The 17576-nt window shown below is 39.2% G+C and overlaps 1 protein-coding gene and 1 long non-coding RNA gene across 5 annotated transcripts in view; one reads left to right on the top strand and one right to left on the bottom strand.

The window, feature by feature from the left end:
- Nucleotides 1–2334: 2334 nt before the first annotated feature.
- Nucleotides 2335–6787, bottom strand: LOC120323304. Its single transcript, XR_005563632.1, has 2 exons — nucleotides 6631–6787; nucleotides 2335–4357 (listed from the first exon to the last, which is right to left on the bottom strand). It is a non-coding gene; the product is annotated as an uncharacterized LOC120323304 (long non-coding RNA).
- The window catches only part of VSTM2A (V-set and transmembrane domain containing 2A), a 30025-nt gene continuing 17456 nt past the window's right edge, over nucleotides 5008–17576 (top strand). The window contains exons 1-4 of one of the 4 annotated variants that reach the window (XM_027731320.2): nucleotides 5008–5600; nucleotides 7912–8078; nucleotides 8983–9033; nucleotides 12403–12739. In XM_027731320.2, the coding sequence (XP_027587121.1) occupies nucleotides 5522–5600; nucleotides 7912–8078; nucleotides 8983–9033; nucleotides 12403–12739 (634 nt within the window). In that variant the 5' untranslated portion in view covers nucleotides 5008–5521. The remainder of the gene's footprint in view (nucleotides 5601–7911; nucleotides 8079–8982; nucleotides 9034–12402; nucleotides 12740–17576) is intronic. The other 3 variants (XM_027731319.2, XM_027731318.2, XM_027731322.2) reach the window with 3 other exon arrangements.

Raw genomic sequence — 17576 nt, 5'->3', positions numbered from 1 at the left:
CCTTTAAGATAATTAAGTCTACTTTTTTAGCACTGTGAGGACACTTTTCCTTCACCAAACTGACAAATCTTAAGGAACCAAGCAAATTTTGGGGCCAACTCCACATTAAAAAAAAAAAAAAGTATTTCTTTCATGGGCAGAGTATTATTTGCCTTCAAAGAAAGGAATGAAGTTTTCTGTCTGACCAGCCTGACAGTTGTCTCCAGTCTTCCCCATTCTCTGTTACTGAGCACGCCCCTCAGTAACAGCACACTGAATAACATGGAGAAAACCGCCCAGTCACTGTCTGACCTCCAGTATGCCTTTCTTCCAAGAAACCGCCTCAGCTACTATTGTATTTGGGCGTAACACTCTCAAGGATGCCAAGAGGAAAAAAGGGGAAATCAAACTGGGATTTTAGTGAAGACTGAATTCAGAAAAGCTGCAGTCAATACCCATGATTCAGGCAGTATAAAATCCTACAATAGCATTTCTACATCTAATTTTTTTGTTTGATTTTCTAAAAAGATCTGATCACATGATACTAAGGAACTCCAGTTTTTAAAAACTTGCTTAAATCAGAATGAATTTATCATACTGTAAAGAGACTTCTACATTATTCTGACTATGAACCAACTGGGAAAAAAAAAAAACACAAGAAAAAGGAGGAGGTTCATAAGAAAAGTAATGCACTATCAAGGTTTTCTGCATAGTATGTTTAGCTTTGCCTGTTTTCCATAAACCTAGGGTACAGACTGTGCTTAAAACAGCTTTTTTTTTTTTTTTTCTCTAATAAAAGCAAAGAGAAAACTAGGAAAAAGCATTTGGATTGATGCCTAAAGTCTCATTTTAAGGTTCTGTGACCTTTTCTCCCAGCTACCTAATGGTAGAGAGAGACAATGGTAGAACCATAAAATGTTCTACTGTAAGTAAAAAGCTGTACTGAAAGAACATTTTTAAAGTTGCAAAATCAAGTACTCAAAGACAGCAAAACAAGTCTTAAACTGCCTCCCTTCATATGTAAAATCATGTAGTCTTTAAATACACCATGACATAGGGATTTTTTCTAGATCTTAGCCCACCTCATTTAGAGTATGTAAAGAATGGAATTCAACTAATCAGCAGGTCTTTGACATTTTGTTTATTTTTATTGTTCAGTGTGTGTTGCTAGGCCTCATCCATGCACACCACTCAAATCTTGAGCTGAAGGCAGAATTATGCGTTTTCTTCTGGGCGTCCCTATGATGCTCATCATGCAAATCTTTGAGAGCTTCTTGAGAGTTAATTTGTCTTAACAAGACCTCTCTGAAGTGACACAGTAATATATTCCACTTTACAGACAGACAGCAGAGACACATAGACAACGATCAATGCTAAGCTACCCAGGGTCCAGATTGTGGGGGTTTGTCGCATTTTACGATAATCTACACCTTCAATCACAGCACCCGTTCACTTTAATTGCAGCTGTGACTGCTCAGTGCTTCTTCATCTCAACCATCAGGATCCTGAGGCAGGCATTCAGAAATGAGAAGCACACTCTTATGGACCCTCTGTTATGTAAGGGACTGTGGAGTATCCCTCAGGACCTCTGGCAGTCAGAGAGAGGTTCTGCTTCTCCAAGCCAGAACTTAGCTGCCCTGAGATGAAGGCATCCATTCTCTTTCAATACTTTTAAAGCATAAGTACTATATATTACAGTATCCTTTATTTTCTGGACCTGAGCAAGAAGCCATTCTTATACTAGGAGAATTTTGACTGCTGAGTGAAGCATGAGCCAAAGTCAAGAATAAGAGACATTCACCTAAAGTGCATCCTAATTGCTTGTAAATGAAAGGAATTAATTAAGCTGATGGACAAACTTTATTTTGACATTTTCTAACTTTCAACCCCTTCGCTGGTGCTTCATCTCCTTGTCAAATCTTTCTTTTTTCTTGCTTTTCTTCTATTTCCCCAGATTCTAATTGCAGGGGGAGTTGCAAGAGGCAACAGTGACATCCTGAGAGAGGCTCAAATGAGCACTTGGGTTAACAAAACCAAAGAGCAATCCTTAATAAAGAGAATCAACCTCCTTTTTAACTTCTAAAAATTACAAATTTCATCAGACAATACAAATTTTCCCTTTTAATAGTAAAGAAATATTTGAAATAATCACCAAAAAGAAAGTTGAAAATATCAGTCAAAATATTAAAGAAACTTTTTTGTTTTTATTTTTAACTGAGCTTGTTGGATGGCAACACTCAGCCATTGTTTCAGTCATCAGCTGATCAGCTTCTTGCAGGGCTAGGTAGCCCATACTGGCATGGTTTTATGGGACCAAAGCACTCCAACCTTATTGCTGACTAGCAGCACAATAGCTTTCATTTCTAACCTTTATTGAGCTTGGAATCATAATCTCCATAAACATTTTTTCCTTAATAGTTAAAACAGATGCATAGATCCGGGATCTGCAAGCTGGGCAGAATGGTGAACATGCATGGGCATTTAAGATTTTGAAGGAGCATTTGATCTGGAACATGTACTGAAGTAGTAGTAAGATACAAGAAGATCTACATAATTCAGCTCCACAGCATCATAAATGAGTCTTCTATTATTATTACATTTCATTGGCATATTTGAAAATATTCCCCCATGCATGAATGTTCTGGCTATGACCGGAGAGAATGTCCAGTGATGACTCATCTATTACAGTCACTGAGAGTGAGAAAAAATGCATCAGAAAGCTCACATATACCATATCACTCCTGTCATAAAGCATGCTTAAGTTAGGCTACATCAAAACTTTCTATAGCACAAAAGGCAGAGATTTCACACTAAGTAACTAGACTCATTCACTGCCTAGATTAATACAGAATGGTTGATTGTGGAGGATTCACATCCATCAGGGTGAAATTTAACATTGACAGCATGAGGTGGGTTATTTCTGCTTTCTACTTAAAGTATTTGACAGAATCATATGGTTTGCTGCAGCACATAAATAAAATAAAAATAATAACTATGTAACCAAGTTTTAAGATTCTTTCCATTAAATCTATTTCCTAATACATCCTCAATTCTGATATATTAATAACCACATACATAATCTTGTATGTCCCTGTGACAGCAATATAATTTTAATTAGTTCCATTGACTACAGGGTATCTGGGAGAAATATTCTTCTTTCTAAATTACAAACTGATAAAATTAAATTTACCTATCAAGTGGTTTGAATTGAAATAGGCAAATAAAAGAGAAAAAAGTGATCTACTTTTATTTTCTGCTTTCCCTCTAAAACAGGAGATACTGCTTAGATTCTTTTTCCTTCTATCTAATTTACATTTAACTTGACTGGTGATATTATGTCTCTAATTTGTAATTTCAGCTGATTACTGATGACGTACATGGGTTTGAAGTGAATCCTATAATCAGCCTTCATTTTCAGGAGTGACTTAGGATTTTGGCTACCAATCTGAAAAGGAACTGATTTCTTTTATAGAAATTATTGAAACATTCACCATCTGAACCTGTAAAGACCTTTACAGTGTATGTTTAATCCCTGAATCACTGATAATTCTTGGCTGTTTCAGATAATTCAGGTCCACCACCTTTAAAGACTAGTGCTTTTCTTTTGTTTTACAGGTTTTCTTTGGTTTTGAATATATCCATCATGACCTCCTTTGAAGTAATTAAAACTCCGTGGTAATAGGAAATCTTTCAGGTAACATAATTGTTTTCCTACTTGATTTATGATAGTTGATTTATTTTACTAATTTTTGACTCAGAATTATTGCTATGCTTTATATATGACAACAGTGGAATAGGGTATTACCATGGGGAAATGGCTCCCTTATTTTCATAAATGAAGATGAAAACTCATGCAATTATTAGAAAAAAAAAAATAAAATGTAGACAAAAAGGGTTTTTTCCAGTCAGTTAGAATTAGTCCTGTGAAGGAGATCTCTGCAGCTATGTCAGATGTCTTGTATGCATACAATAATTTGGCTGGTGCAGTGAGTAAGGTGAAAGTTGCATCTTGTACCATTGTGGAACTGCTGCACTTCTATTACCAGGAATGATAGAACTTTTTCTGTTGCAGAAAAACATATTGCCCATGCAGACAAAATTCTCTTAATTCGGTATGGCTTGTAGCTTTTTTCAGTTTGTGATTAGCAGTTGCATTCAGCTATTTGGCAGTCTGAGAGATTATCAAGTGCTCTTTTCAGTTTCTATTTAGTCTTTGTCTCAGCCTTAAGAAGGTATTTGGTGATTGCTTCGTGCAACAAGCACTTTCTAGATGTCTTCTTACTACAAGCAGCAGGACGGCTTCAGTCAGAGAACTTCTCTCAGTGCAGATGTGTTTCAAGGTGTTTTGATCACCTAATACAGTCAAGGTTACTCTCGTCTAAACAGTATTAATATACATAGGCAGAAAACAGGAAGCAGGGAAGAAAACATTCACTGTAGGAGGAAACATTCTTTAATATGCTGTAAACACCTTCTCTGGTGTACATAAATATATATACATATTACTCTGAATAATGTGTAACATATCAAAATTCATTTTTATCTAGCTAAATTTTTTTTCTGCAGAAATCTGTATAATGCCACCTAAACACACTCTAAGTATCCTCCTCTTTATCTGTCTTTGAAGATAAAATGAAGAACATTTTAGTGTAATTTGCTAGAAGCATAGTTATTTGGAGCAGGCAGTAGTGAGTGCGATAGGATTACTGAGTACCTATTTTCCCCTCAGACTCTGTAAAAGGGAGAGGAAAAGGAGAAAACAGAAACAGCTTAACTCACCAAAAATCAAACCACTGCATTGCCCTCTTAGCCACTGAGTGTTTTGGGATGTAAGACCGAAGATTACATCAGTACAGTAAAGGCTCCCTTCTCTCTCTACCATCATAAACTGTTGGGAAAAAAAAAAAAAAAGCGACAAAAACCCCGCAGCTTTACCCCAGCATCAGAACCAGCAGAAGTCAGAACAGGTAGAGAGGTGTAGAGACTGGGGAGGGAGAGGGAAGGGTTAAAGACATTATCGCAGCCATTAGAGGGAAAAGTTGAAGCAATGCAAGCACGGTAGACTTCTCTTTCCTCCCCTCCCCCCCCCCCCCTTTCTTTCCCCTACTCCTCTCTTCCCAAACTGGATCAGTGTGTAGGGAGGGCAGTCATCACGACATCCTGAGCAGCAAGAGCTGACGCTGAGCGAAGCTGCCAGGTAGCTGAAAAAAGGCGCAGAAAGCAGCTGATACCCACTTTTCAACGGTTTGTGTTTTTTTAGTCTGAGTCTGGACTTCAAGCAACACAGCGCCTGAGACAGCTCATCTGAACCACACTGTGTTGCAATACTCGCTCTTCTCAAGGAAAAAGACTCCATCGAGTAGCAGAATGCTGCCAGTGTCGCAGCGAGGGCTACAATACAGAGGCTTTTTGTAACATTAGAAATTTCTTTCGGTTCATACATTTAGAGATACGTACATACACTCATACATCAGTTCTTTCTTTTTTTTGAGGGCACCTTTGGCTTTTTTTTTTTACCCTGATGTGACTTCTTCATCTTGGAATGATGGGGATCTTTCTAGCTTATGTTGGATTCATTTTCTTTTCAGTTATGTATATTCAACAAGGACTTTCTACCCAAGGTAAGATCCCTTATTTCAGATACGTGTGTGTGGTTTTCTATGCTAAAAGAGACTGAGAACTGGATTGGGGGGGGGGGGGGGGGGGGGGGGGAGGGGGAGAGAGAAAAGAAAGGAAGAAAGGTAAAAGAAGAAAAAAAACCTAAAGTGGATAAGAGATGAGGACAACAAGAATCAGGTTTACATTTAGTTCAAAAACTTGTCTGTAAATAGGAAAAGAAGTGAGAAGTTTCCCCAAAGTAGAAATATAACAGGCTTCCTTTACTTGACTGCAAAGAGGGAAATAACAGGCATCTTGCAGAAGAGTAAAGGGGTTTTGGGGAATGGACATGCATGTGTTTGAGTTCTGACCGCTTGTATATAGGCATGTATGCGTACAAGAAACACCTCCCAGTGCATGCATAATTATTGAATTTAGACCAAATACTGGATGGCTAAATCTACTGCTTCCCCTAAGATGTTGCAGTCTCCTTTCGTGCTGTGTTCGCTTTCCTCTCTTATTATCCGGCAACCCTCAGTCAGACCTTCATTTCGATTCTGTGACTGTGTATTTCTACCATTCCCCACCCCCATCAAAAATGGGAGAAAAAGACAAAATCGACTTCTTTGAATACCTCCCCCCACCCCCGCCGCCTTCCTCCCTCCCTCTCCACCGAAAGGCGCGCCTTGCATTTCAAGCAGCCCCGGCGCTGCAGGAGCCGGTTGTTCGGGACCCCGAGGCTGCGGCGACGCTGTCAGCACCATGGACAGATCGCTCCTGGCCGCCCCCTGCGCCCGCTGCCCGCTGACTCGCCCGGTGCCTCAGTCTCATACCCGCTCCTACCGCCCCCAGCTCGCCGTCCCCTGCTCCCTGCCCGCCTTTCCTTGCCGGCAGCTCCCCGCCGGCTTTGCGCTTGGCGGTGCGACTGGGGAGGATGGCGTCTGTATTCCCCTCCGTGTGCCCCCACACCGCTCACGCGCACTGAGCAGGAGGGGGACAGAACAAACAAACAAACAAACAAGAAAAAAATCCCCCCAAAACAAACTTACTAACCCCGGACACGCATAACGCACAGTCCATTTGGCAGCTTAACTCGGTGACTAGCAATCGCTGACTGGTGGGGGTGGGGGTCAGAAAAGGGGACACTGTGAAACATGAAGATAGCAGATTTGGAAGTATGTGTTCCCAGGCACAAATAAAAGGGGAAGGAGAAGTAACACTGGTTACCAAATTATCCCACCAATTCCAGGTTGGCTAGGAAGATTGGATAGAGAGGAAGAGGGGAGGAGACAACGAGCGATATTTCCTTCGCATCGCATTTCCTTTGCATCATAATATGCTCTAGTCAATCTGTTAACAATGCATAACAGAAAGCGACATTGCAGTGTCTTTCCAAATTTCCTCTTCTTAAAAGACAGCATGTATTTATTACATTGTTTGTCTGTAGTCCCCCTCACTTGACTATCGTGACTCATTATGTTGCACAATTTTAAAGTGAGTTATAGGAAAGGATGAGAAGGAAGCAAAGACTGAGACTTAATTAATGATGTCCTGGACTACTTCTATCAAGATTAGCTTTTAAACCTAGTAGTGGTACACTGAAATGGGCAGATTCGGTTTGTTAAAGGGCTGGGATACAAATGTGAAGGTTAATTCTAGAAAGTGTCTGCTAGGACAGAGAAACAGAAGATGAATTGATTTTTGGTTTGTTTTTACATAATCTTGCAAGTAGAGGTTCTCAGAAAGAGTAACTAATTCAGACAAAGCCTTTAAAATGGACATTTGATGAGTGATTGTAACATGCACTCAGAAGAATGTCCAGAGTTGCCCCTGCCAACAGCTGTTTCAGCTGGCTGCAGAAGGTTTAACAACTTACAGGTTTCCAGCTCAGCCCTTCAAAATACAAAAAATCAGTCCGAATTTTTGTTTCTCTCCTAAATTGGTCTTGCACAAAATCCTTCAGTGAATCTGGTGAAATACTGCATTCTGCCCAAGGGTATTTGGACCTAATTATGTGAAACTTCACTAGCCCATGGGTGCAAGCAGGGGCGTCTATAGCATTTCCTGTGAGCAGAACTGAGAGTGTAAAGAGAATGGATTTGTGCCTAAGGGAGTACAAACATATCTAGGTGTGAGAGAAACCAGGGAAGATAATGTGTGGGAAACTGGAAAAAAAAATAAAAGAAACAGAAAAGAGAGAGAATGAGAAAAATAAACAGTGACATTAAAAAGACAGGGGGAAGGAGAAACAATAAAAAAGGCAACATAAAAAGCAAAGCATAAACGATCAGTAGGTAGCAAGAGATCCCAACATATTATGCATTTGTTTTGCAGCAAAATTCACAGAGTTTCCCCGAAATGTCACAGCCACAGAAGGGCAGAATGTGGAGATGTCTTGTGCTTTCCAAAGTGGCTCCACTTCGGTGTACCTCGAAATCCAGTGGTGGTTTCTGCGGGCAGCTGAGGACCAAGAGGCTGGAGCTGAGGTGACAGGCACTCAGGTACTAATCCTCTGCCATGGATTCCTCAAACCACCTGGAGAATGCCACGGAAGAGAGGAAAGGGGGGAAGGAAAGAAAGGGAGGCCAGAAGGAAGGACCAGAGAGAGGTTCTGTATCTCTCCAGGGACTTAGTTTTGACCATGAAATAACAATGCAGGAACCTGCAGACAAAAATACCCACCTCAAGGGATGGTGCCTTTGGTGCCTGTCACTCCCAGAATGCAGCTAGGGATGCTCACAAAACCACGCAGATTTTTCAAAATCTAATTTTTTTATTATTTTCCTCTCTGTTTCTTTTTTTTTTTTTCTTTTCCTCTATTAGATTTTCCCTTTGGAAAGCAGCTGTTCAAAGACTGCTCCTTGTGGGAATTTTTTATTTCCCAAGTGGCAAGATCCTACACATGCCCTCCAATTTACAGCTAGCACAGTCGAGTTGGCAGCCGTAGGTAGCTGCCACAGGAGGGCACACGCTTGGCAGGGGTGGGGAAAGCAGGAGGGAACAAATACCCCAGAAGAAGCAAAAACCCCAAAATAACACAACTGTACAATTTCATCCTTCCAAGCGGGACAGGAGGGGCCATGTCCACTTACACTGCCATCTGGGGCGCTCTTCCCCGCCTTCGCCTTCGCTGCCCGCTCCTCACCGGTCTCGGCGTTCAGCTGCCCCGAAAAGACTCCCACACCAGCCGGGAGGGAGGTGGGTCCGAGAGGCAGCGCCCCTCGGCCACGCATCCCGGCTGTCCCGGCTGTGCCCGCTGTCCCGGGCTGTGCCCGGCGCGGCCCGCAGGTGGCAGGCGCGGTGCGCCGCTGCACGGGCTCCGCGGCGGGTTGGGAGAGGGGCGCGGAGCGGGGCGCGGAGCGGGGCGGGGGCCGGCCACCCACGGAGGCGCTCCTTTCCCTGCAGGTGGAGCTCCTGCCCGAGCGGGACCTGGACAGCGACGGCACGAAGATCAGCGTAAGTGTCGCCGCAGGGTGCGGGCAGCCCCCCGCGCCGCCGACCGGGGGTCCCTTCCCCAGTAAAAGCCCATCCCTCGGAGGGCCGAGTCTGTTCCTGCCCCGCATCTCCTCCCCATTTGCACTGCAGGCTGCAGAAGGCTGGCAGTCCGCAGCTCAACGGTTGACTCGAAAATCTTAGAGGTTTTTTCCAACCTAAATAATTGATTCTGTGATTCTATGACTTCTTCCTTGCCGGCCCAGGCAAGGTGCCAGGGCATCCCTGCCCCATGCAGCCCCCCACACTCCTGGGCATGGAGGCATTGGCCAGCATGGCACAGGCAGGAGACCATTGACAGACTCCGTACTCTGTGAAGCAGTGCACCAATCCTTCCATGTACCTCTTGTTTTCATTTACCCTGGGTAACTACTGAGCCTGCCTTAGCACTCCAAAGCTGTTTCTAAGGCTGAAATTTGTCTGTGAAGCTCCACTTCCCTTTAGCGGGGTGTACAGCTGTTTAAATGAGTGCTTTCCCAGGGCCATGCCCTCTGGCAGAAAGAAAGCTCAGAAAGACTTTGGTCAAGACCTCCCTCTTGGGAGTAATTTCCACTCTTGGTCCCTGAGACTCTAAGAAAGTAAGATTCTGTCACCAGAGTAACCAATCTGCTGTTTGGAGATTAAACCAGAATGTTGTCTCAACAGAATTATGAGTAGCGTTGCTCCAGCCCTTGTCCAGGGAAAGGATCTCTTCCTCAGCAGGCCCACGTCCTGAGTCAGGCACAGCCACAGGGCTGTTTCTGACCTCAGAATAGTTCAGACCCTCCTTCCTCAGCATCCCAAGAAATGTATAGTGGTGGGGTCATGGTGTGGTGCTCACTGCAGTGGAAAAACACAGATACTTAGCAGATACTGCAGCATGAGTGTTCTCTATCAGCCCAGAGGGGTTTTCCCTTTCCCTGGTAAAATCCCTTTGGAAGTTCCTTCTAGCTACAGCCAAGGCTGTAAGTACCAGCAAAACTTAAAACAGCAACAAATAGAGGTGGATAATTTCTGTTAAATCTTTTACTCTGCTGCTTTTGATGCCTACAAATAACTAATGAAATAATTACATCAAGTCAAAGTGCGGCAAGGTATAGCTGAAGGGCATTTATAAATGAGAATTGAGATACACTATGTTCAAAACAATACTTATTCTAGCCATACTTACATTTCCTATGATACTTCTCACCATACACTATAAAAAAATTTGTATCATGGACCGTATATTCAGTTACATTTGTAGATTATCTTACAAACGAGGTCCACATGTAGTCTTTGGATACTATTCCACTAGACAGGGGCCTAGCAGACAATTCATTACCTATCAATACTGTCTCCTTTAAAAATCTCTGTAGTAATCCATAAGAACTGAAACACAATATAGGCTTTAAAGCTTGTCTCATCTCTGAAGTAACAAATCTCTTTCATTGTTTATGATAATAATTCATAATGGGATATTTATAGTGTTTCTATAAGCTTGCATAAAACATTTATTTTACATTTGTAATAAAAAGAAAGTAAATGTTTCATAGATGTCTAAAATCACTTTTTACAAATGTAGCTGTTTTTTCTTTTTTTTCTGAAGACATACTCAGTCTCCATGAGTATTACTGTAAATTATCATCATGAAAAGAAGAAAAAACTTTTAAGTGCTTTTAGTAATCTTTAAAGAAATGCTAAAATATACTGAATGTTTGCTAAAATACACCTCTTTATCAGTTTTAAATCATAATCAGGGACAAACTGAAAACATGCATATGTGCTAACAGGAACGATTTCTAAATTTCAAATGCAAAAGCCAAAACTAATCCTGTTTTTCACCAGTGCTATGCAACACTGTTAACTTTGTGGTTATTTTATGGAAGCAAATGAAGGCAAAATATGACCTATGCATCCTCTTTCCATTCATACGAAACTTCTTTAATACTTTTGCTGAACATAAACTGTTCAGGAGAGATATATTATTATTGAATATGGTTTAAATAACTATCCAGCACTTTCTGTGTAATTGATATCACACATATTATGCTTGTAAGTGTGCAATCCATACTTTCAACTCAGTTTGCCAAGTATAAATTCAGAGCTGGGTGCAACACAACAGACTATAAAGTCCGTCCAGCACCTTAAAGCAATAACATATTCACAAGTGTTGCTCTTCAATTTATCAAGCAGGCAGAATAGGTGCTTTGCCAACACTGGTGACTACAGTATGCCAAGCTATCAGAAACAATGTTTTCTACAATCACCAATACCATGTGCTAACTTCAATCTAACAGTTCTCCAGTTTTGTTAACTACCATGAATTCATCATCCTGATGTTTCCTTTTGATATGACACAAAGCAACCTTTACATCCATGTTTATGTAACAGTGAAAGTAAACCAGGTTCAGAAGTTCTTCAAAGTTGAAGTTTTAGAGACCACTGAACATGTTTTAACTGGCTTCTGGTAGGGAAACATATTAATTCAGATAGAGAGTAAGAGAACATTAATGAAATATAAATTCTCTAAAGTGATGAATATACAGAAAGGAACCTGTGTTAACTTTTCCCAATGCATCTTAATACCTATCGCATATTTCTGAATGTATAACTTACTCATGTGTTTCAATTATCTGAAACAAAAATATGTTATGTTGCCTTCAAATATTAAAACCAATTAAAAATAAAACAGAAGTCTTTTTTCAGCTGACAACTCTTAAATCGATCTTGAATATGTACTGATATATAACTTTCAATAAGTACATACTTATATAAACGAGACAAAAGAGGCTACCTGACACAAAATGTCTTGTTATCATTAACAGACAAAAAATACCAAGGCTTTGGATACACTTTAAGGAGATAAACTGAATGTCAAATATACAGTTTCAATGTAGTGAAGAGTACAAACTAATCTAATAATTAGTTATTTACGTAGTTTAAATCTTGGAAAACATCTCCAGCAAAATTGTTAATGCACTAGTTCAAAAACTGAATTATTCAATTAAGTCAACTCACGGGAAAGGTTTAACCAAAGAAGTGCACAGATACCAGGTTTACATAAGAAAGCTCATTAAGAATATTCATGATCTTAAGCAATTAATTGAAATGAGCATGGTAGTTTTGGTTATTTGTCTGAGGCTAATTATATTTCAGAGGAAACCATCTAAGCAAATTTGGAAAGAAAATGTAAGGCATCCTCATAGACACAGTTAGCCATACTCATCCTTGATGTAACCTCCCTGCAGAAAGCACAATCACACCATTGATTAATTTGGCACTATGTCAGTAGAGTCAGTAGAGTTTGTAGAGAAAGAAAAATTCCTGACAACATATTTGTGTCTTTGTTTTCTTTTCCTGGCAAATTTGCAGACAGTGAAAGTACAAGGGAATGACATCTCCCACAAGCTGCAGATTTCAAAAGTGAGGAAAAAGGATGAAGGCTTGTATGAGTGCAGGGTGACCGATGCCAACTATGGAGACCTTCAGGAATACAAGGCCCAGGCATTTCTCAAGGTCAATGCTAACAGCCACTCTCGGCGAATGCAAGCCTTTGAGGCATCCCCAATGTGGTTGCAAGACATGAAACCTCGTAAAAACATCTCAGCAGCTGTCCCAAGTAGCATCCACAATTCTGCCAATCAGCGTGTGCGTGCCACCTCCAGCCCCGAAGCAGCAGCCAAAATCCCCAAACAAAGTCCACAATCAGGTATGGTAAAGCATTTTGAGCTTTCATTTGATTGCTTACCAGCATGCAAAAGGAGGCTAAATCAACAAGGTAACCAGGAATTGTGACTAGGAAGAGTGTGGTGCTCAGTTATTCCTCCTTCTTTCTGGTTCTATTCTTCTTGATATCTGCTTACTTCCTAAAATTTGAAGAATGAATTTCCGAGCAGAAGAAGCAAAAAACCTTAAACTTCTGTATGTGGATTTTATCTCAACTGGTTTTATCTACCTAGGGCTAACTCTCAAATCGAAGTTTAGCTTTCCCTGTAGTGTTTGTGGAGAGAGAGGGCCATGTCAGTGAATGACTCATTTCATTTTAAGATGGCTGTGCATGATAAATTAAATAAAACACTCATGCAGATGTGTTTCTTCCTAAGTTATTTTGCACCAGTCACCTAATTTTTGTATTTCCAACATTTGGTGAAATTAATTTACTTTTAGTATCAATCCTATTTTCATAAGGAACTTGTCTTCTAAATCTAAGCAAACCTTAGATACGCCACATAGTTTCTCTGTTGTGTAGGATTTAGAAAGACCATGAGTTTGCCAGAAAATGTGTTGTCATCTGCAAGTGCTTGACCATCAGCTTTAAAACAAGGGTTGAAATTGAAATGCCACCATTCTCTGTCATGTAGAAATGAACATACTACACATTTTGTTTGGGGGATTTTGTTCAGCACTATATAAATAACCTATTATCAATATCAGTCTGCGTTTTCTACATTGATACAGTAAAATTCATAGTTATGCAAAGGCTTATGAATATACAGGAGGTGCAGTACTATATGATGGCAATAGAGAGATGGACAGGATAAAAAATTGAGACATTGAAAATTATCAAATATCCTCTGGAAAACAAACTGTGTAAGTTGAAGGGTTTCTGAGCTACTTCTGTTTACACTGAAGGCCCAATGTAAGGCAGGAAATCACAACATACCTTAAAATATATAATGGAAAATAACCTAATTAGCTCTGATGCATCATTTTTCTGCTAGTGTGTTATTAAATAAAAAGCTGTGAATATCATAAATTTAATAGCACATCTACTGTGAAATCACTTTCATCTTACAGGCATACTATTAGAAAAACTTTTTCATAAGGAAAATACCTTTCACTACAGATTGGAACAATATGATTATTCATATGAAAATTCTTATATTTGTATTGCTCCTAGAAAAGCTGGTGTATGTGCTACCACTATTTTATCTCTGTATACATTTTTTAAGCTTGTTTAAAAGTTACATCCAGTTCTCCTTCCCTGAAATTGAGCCACTTTTATTTTTTAGCTCTTCCAAAAAACATCTAAGCTGTTAAAAGAAAACAAATATTTCAGTTTATATTAAACCATCATTCTATCATTGCTTTGCTCTCAGATAAATGTATAAACTGCTTATTTTCCATTGGACTTATACATTTCAAAGCAGCAGACTTTTCTATAAATGGAAAACTCTGGTTTCTTTTCAGTCTATGTGAAATTAATTAAAAGAGTTAGAGGTTTATGAAATATGTAGCAACAGACTACACTGCATTACAGCCAAAGTATATAAAAAACCAGCTAATCCACTAAGTCATTTTTGATATATAATTGAATCTATAGTATTGTTTATGTCTTTAGTCCAAGAAATATCTTGACTGATTACTGGACATTGGCAATTTGAGAGCAGTAGATTATTACATGGAAAGGTCCCTGTGAAAAGAAAAAACAATACAGAAAAACTAATCCTTTATTTTTTACTTGAGCAAAGATTACTGCAGATCAAGTGCAGACAATCACAATCATAAATAATTTAAAAATTAAACAGATAAAAATATAATTTATGTTTGTTTTTTTTTATGAAAAAGCACTGGCAAACTCTGCATTCATCAGAGGTGTAGCTTATGTACTGAAGAAACAGAGTGTACCAAAAATCACTATTAGGCCTAATTTGAATTTAATAGTTGCTTGCTACACTAATTATTTGTGATATTTTTGATGAACATCAGTTTAACTCATGAGAACCAAGATTTACTTTCTTTTACTTCAGAAAATCTTGGCCTCACTTTTCCAGCTATGGTGAGATTTGGATTTTCACTCCATTTTACAGTCATTCTACACTAACAGAAATACCCATGGGAACAAAAGGCAGGGAGGGGGTTTAGCTCTATGTAACTTTGAGGAGCAACTTCAGCTGAGGAAAGGGAGATGTCAGTTGTGAGACCTCAAAAAAGCAAAAAGAAGTCATAGACATTAACAGTCTTCTTTTTACGATGCAGAATCAAGTCTCCTTATTTAATCAAATGAGAAACTCTTCCCTTCTTGATCATCATACTAACTATATATATGCATGCACAGACAGCTGTGTGATTACGCTATATGTAAGCAGTGTATCCATCCAGCCTAGAACACACAATCATGTTTGAATACAAATGTATCACTATTAACTACATGTTTTGAAAGACATAGAGGTTGATTATGATGTGTTTGTTAACGTTGAGTAATACTACTTGAAGGGAGAAATATTAGTAACCATAGGCAATTGTATCAAATATTCTCCAATATTAGGGAGCTGGTGCATAGTTATTGGCAAGCAATAAATTTCACTGCCATGATCACGGATTATTGTAAAACACGTTTACAGCAATGGGAAACATGACACACTGAAATTATTGGGAATTCTCTATTCAGCCATTTCTGAAGAGATCAGCTACTAATATATGAAAAATTGACTCTGATTTTATTAATATTTTGTCCCCAAAATTTATTTTTGAAAGGTAGATAGCACTCTATTCGACGACTTCTATCCCGAAGCACACTGCAGAATTTCATTTATTTCTTAACAATAGATATTTAATATGTAGCTCCAGAAAAGCAGTTTACAGTCACCACCATTTTAAAACATCATCATTTCCCAACTGAATAGATATTTCTGCTATTCTCCTTTACGCAAAAGTAAAAATATCTGTGATAACTGTGAGGGAGCTAAATAACCAGGGCTGACAAATTAAAGTGGTATGAGGTCCATTCGGTATTTTGCACTGCTCTGAAAACACTATGCAAGTGTAAAAAGAAGATATTTATTATTGCTAGGGTAGTGGAGATTCAGTATAGGATGAAATAGCTAACGAGAACAGACACTCCCACAGACAGTCTTCATACAATATACTAAGAAGCCCTAAATGACTAACTCAAAGTCAGAAAAGTCAGGAAAGAAAAAGTCAAAGCTAACACATCTTGACCCTTTCATTTCATAATTATGGACTGCAGCAAATGAAGTAACCCATCACAGCGTAGCAGGAATCTGAGTAATTTGACAGGGTAATCTGCATATATCCAGAAATTGTCCTATGTAGGTGGAGTGACAGACTTTTTTTCCTGCATAACTCATAACAACCTATCTTATTCCAAAGGCAAGAGCACAGAGTTATGACAAATCCTTGTAACTCTAAACAATGCTGCAATTAAATGGAGTCCAAGAGCTAAAATGACTTCAGGTGAAAGGAAGCTAAACAGTCTCCAGGCTGCACCAAATGTCACTGTTTCATGGATACAAATCTGGACAAACTTTGCTGCCTGAATTCAAGTGACTCAGCATTTATGACAACAAAAAGGTCTGAAGAATTTGTTGTACTGGGAATGTGTATATCCCATTTGTTGTGCTGGAAATGTGTATATCCTCCAAACTCTTCCTGTTCTGCCAATGCCGTTAAAGCACTCAAAACCATTAGTTGCTTTTCAGACTCAAGAAGATCAGTCTCAGAGAACTCAAAAAGGGAACAACTACAAATGAAGAAGTGACAATAAGGTTTATTTTCTGTCTGCTTACATATGGACTCTTCACATTTCTAGCAACTTTTTGTTATTTCATGAAGTAACAAATTCAACTATTAACCTAACTACATGCCAAAACTTCCTGTTGATGATAGCGGAGTTGCAGTGAGTGACTTGAAAAGGAGAAGGTGGTCCTTACCTAAGGCAGAATGGTCTGGATTCTTGGCATAATAAATCACACTGAGAAGCTGATCATCAGGCATGAATGCAAAAGAAGAGGATTAAAACATGTTTCATCTGTCTGTTGATACTCATAAACTGATGGCATACCTTCCTGTCTCCGTTTTAATCTACGGAATCTAGGAATCTTCTATTATTAATCTATTTTAAGCAAAAAAATTATGTCCAATTTGAAATCTTCTGAGATATAAACCAACTTCTGTGTTGTTGTTTTTTTCTTTTTTATTTATGTTCCATCTCCTCTTAAAGCAAAGGAACAAATGTCTGCTCTAGTCTCCATCAAGGTGATGGCCAACGTTACTGTTTTCTTCACTAAGAGAGTCTTTAGGTTTCACAGTTACTCTTTTAGAAATATGAATATCCATAAGGTTGGGAGGCACCAACCGTTATTGTGACTGTGGCACAACAAAAAGTCAAGTCTCTGTTTTTTTAAGAGTTCATTAAAGCAAAAGCCAAGCGACAGTTCTGTTGTTATTCAGCTGTTCTCAGAAATTCTTACAAGATGATAATGCAATGACTATCCCATTTTAAACCTGTATACACTGCAATCTCTGCTTCTACTTGAAATTTACGCTTTCATTCCCTCTTCCTGAAAAGAAGCTGCTCCACCTTTTTTAGATCCTCTGAAATAATGGAATAAGTTCAAACCATGTTACTTGATGTAGCCCTAATAACTAGTTAGCTATTGACCTTGGAACTGTAAACATCTTTTGAGAAGTGCTAATCTTCTCCAAATAACTTAGATGGCAATGCAAGATATTTATAGCAGCTAACCTTTTTTTTTTTAGGCCAAGTCTTCCAATATAGAATGAACTCACTAATGTCTTATGTT

Source organism: Pipra filicauda, unplaced genomic scaffold (genome assembly GCF_003945595.2).
Source record: "Pipra filicauda isolate LSUMZ 115617 unplaced genomic scaffold, ASM394559v2 scaffold230_size2164044_pilon, whole genome shotgun sequence".
NCBI classification, from domain to species: domain Eukaryota; kingdom Metazoa; phylum Chordata; class Aves; order Passeriformes; family Pipridae; genus Pipra; species Pipra filicauda.
The sequence above is the reverse complement of the archived record's forward strand: the minus strand, read 5'-3'. Positions and strand labels throughout refer to the sequence as shown.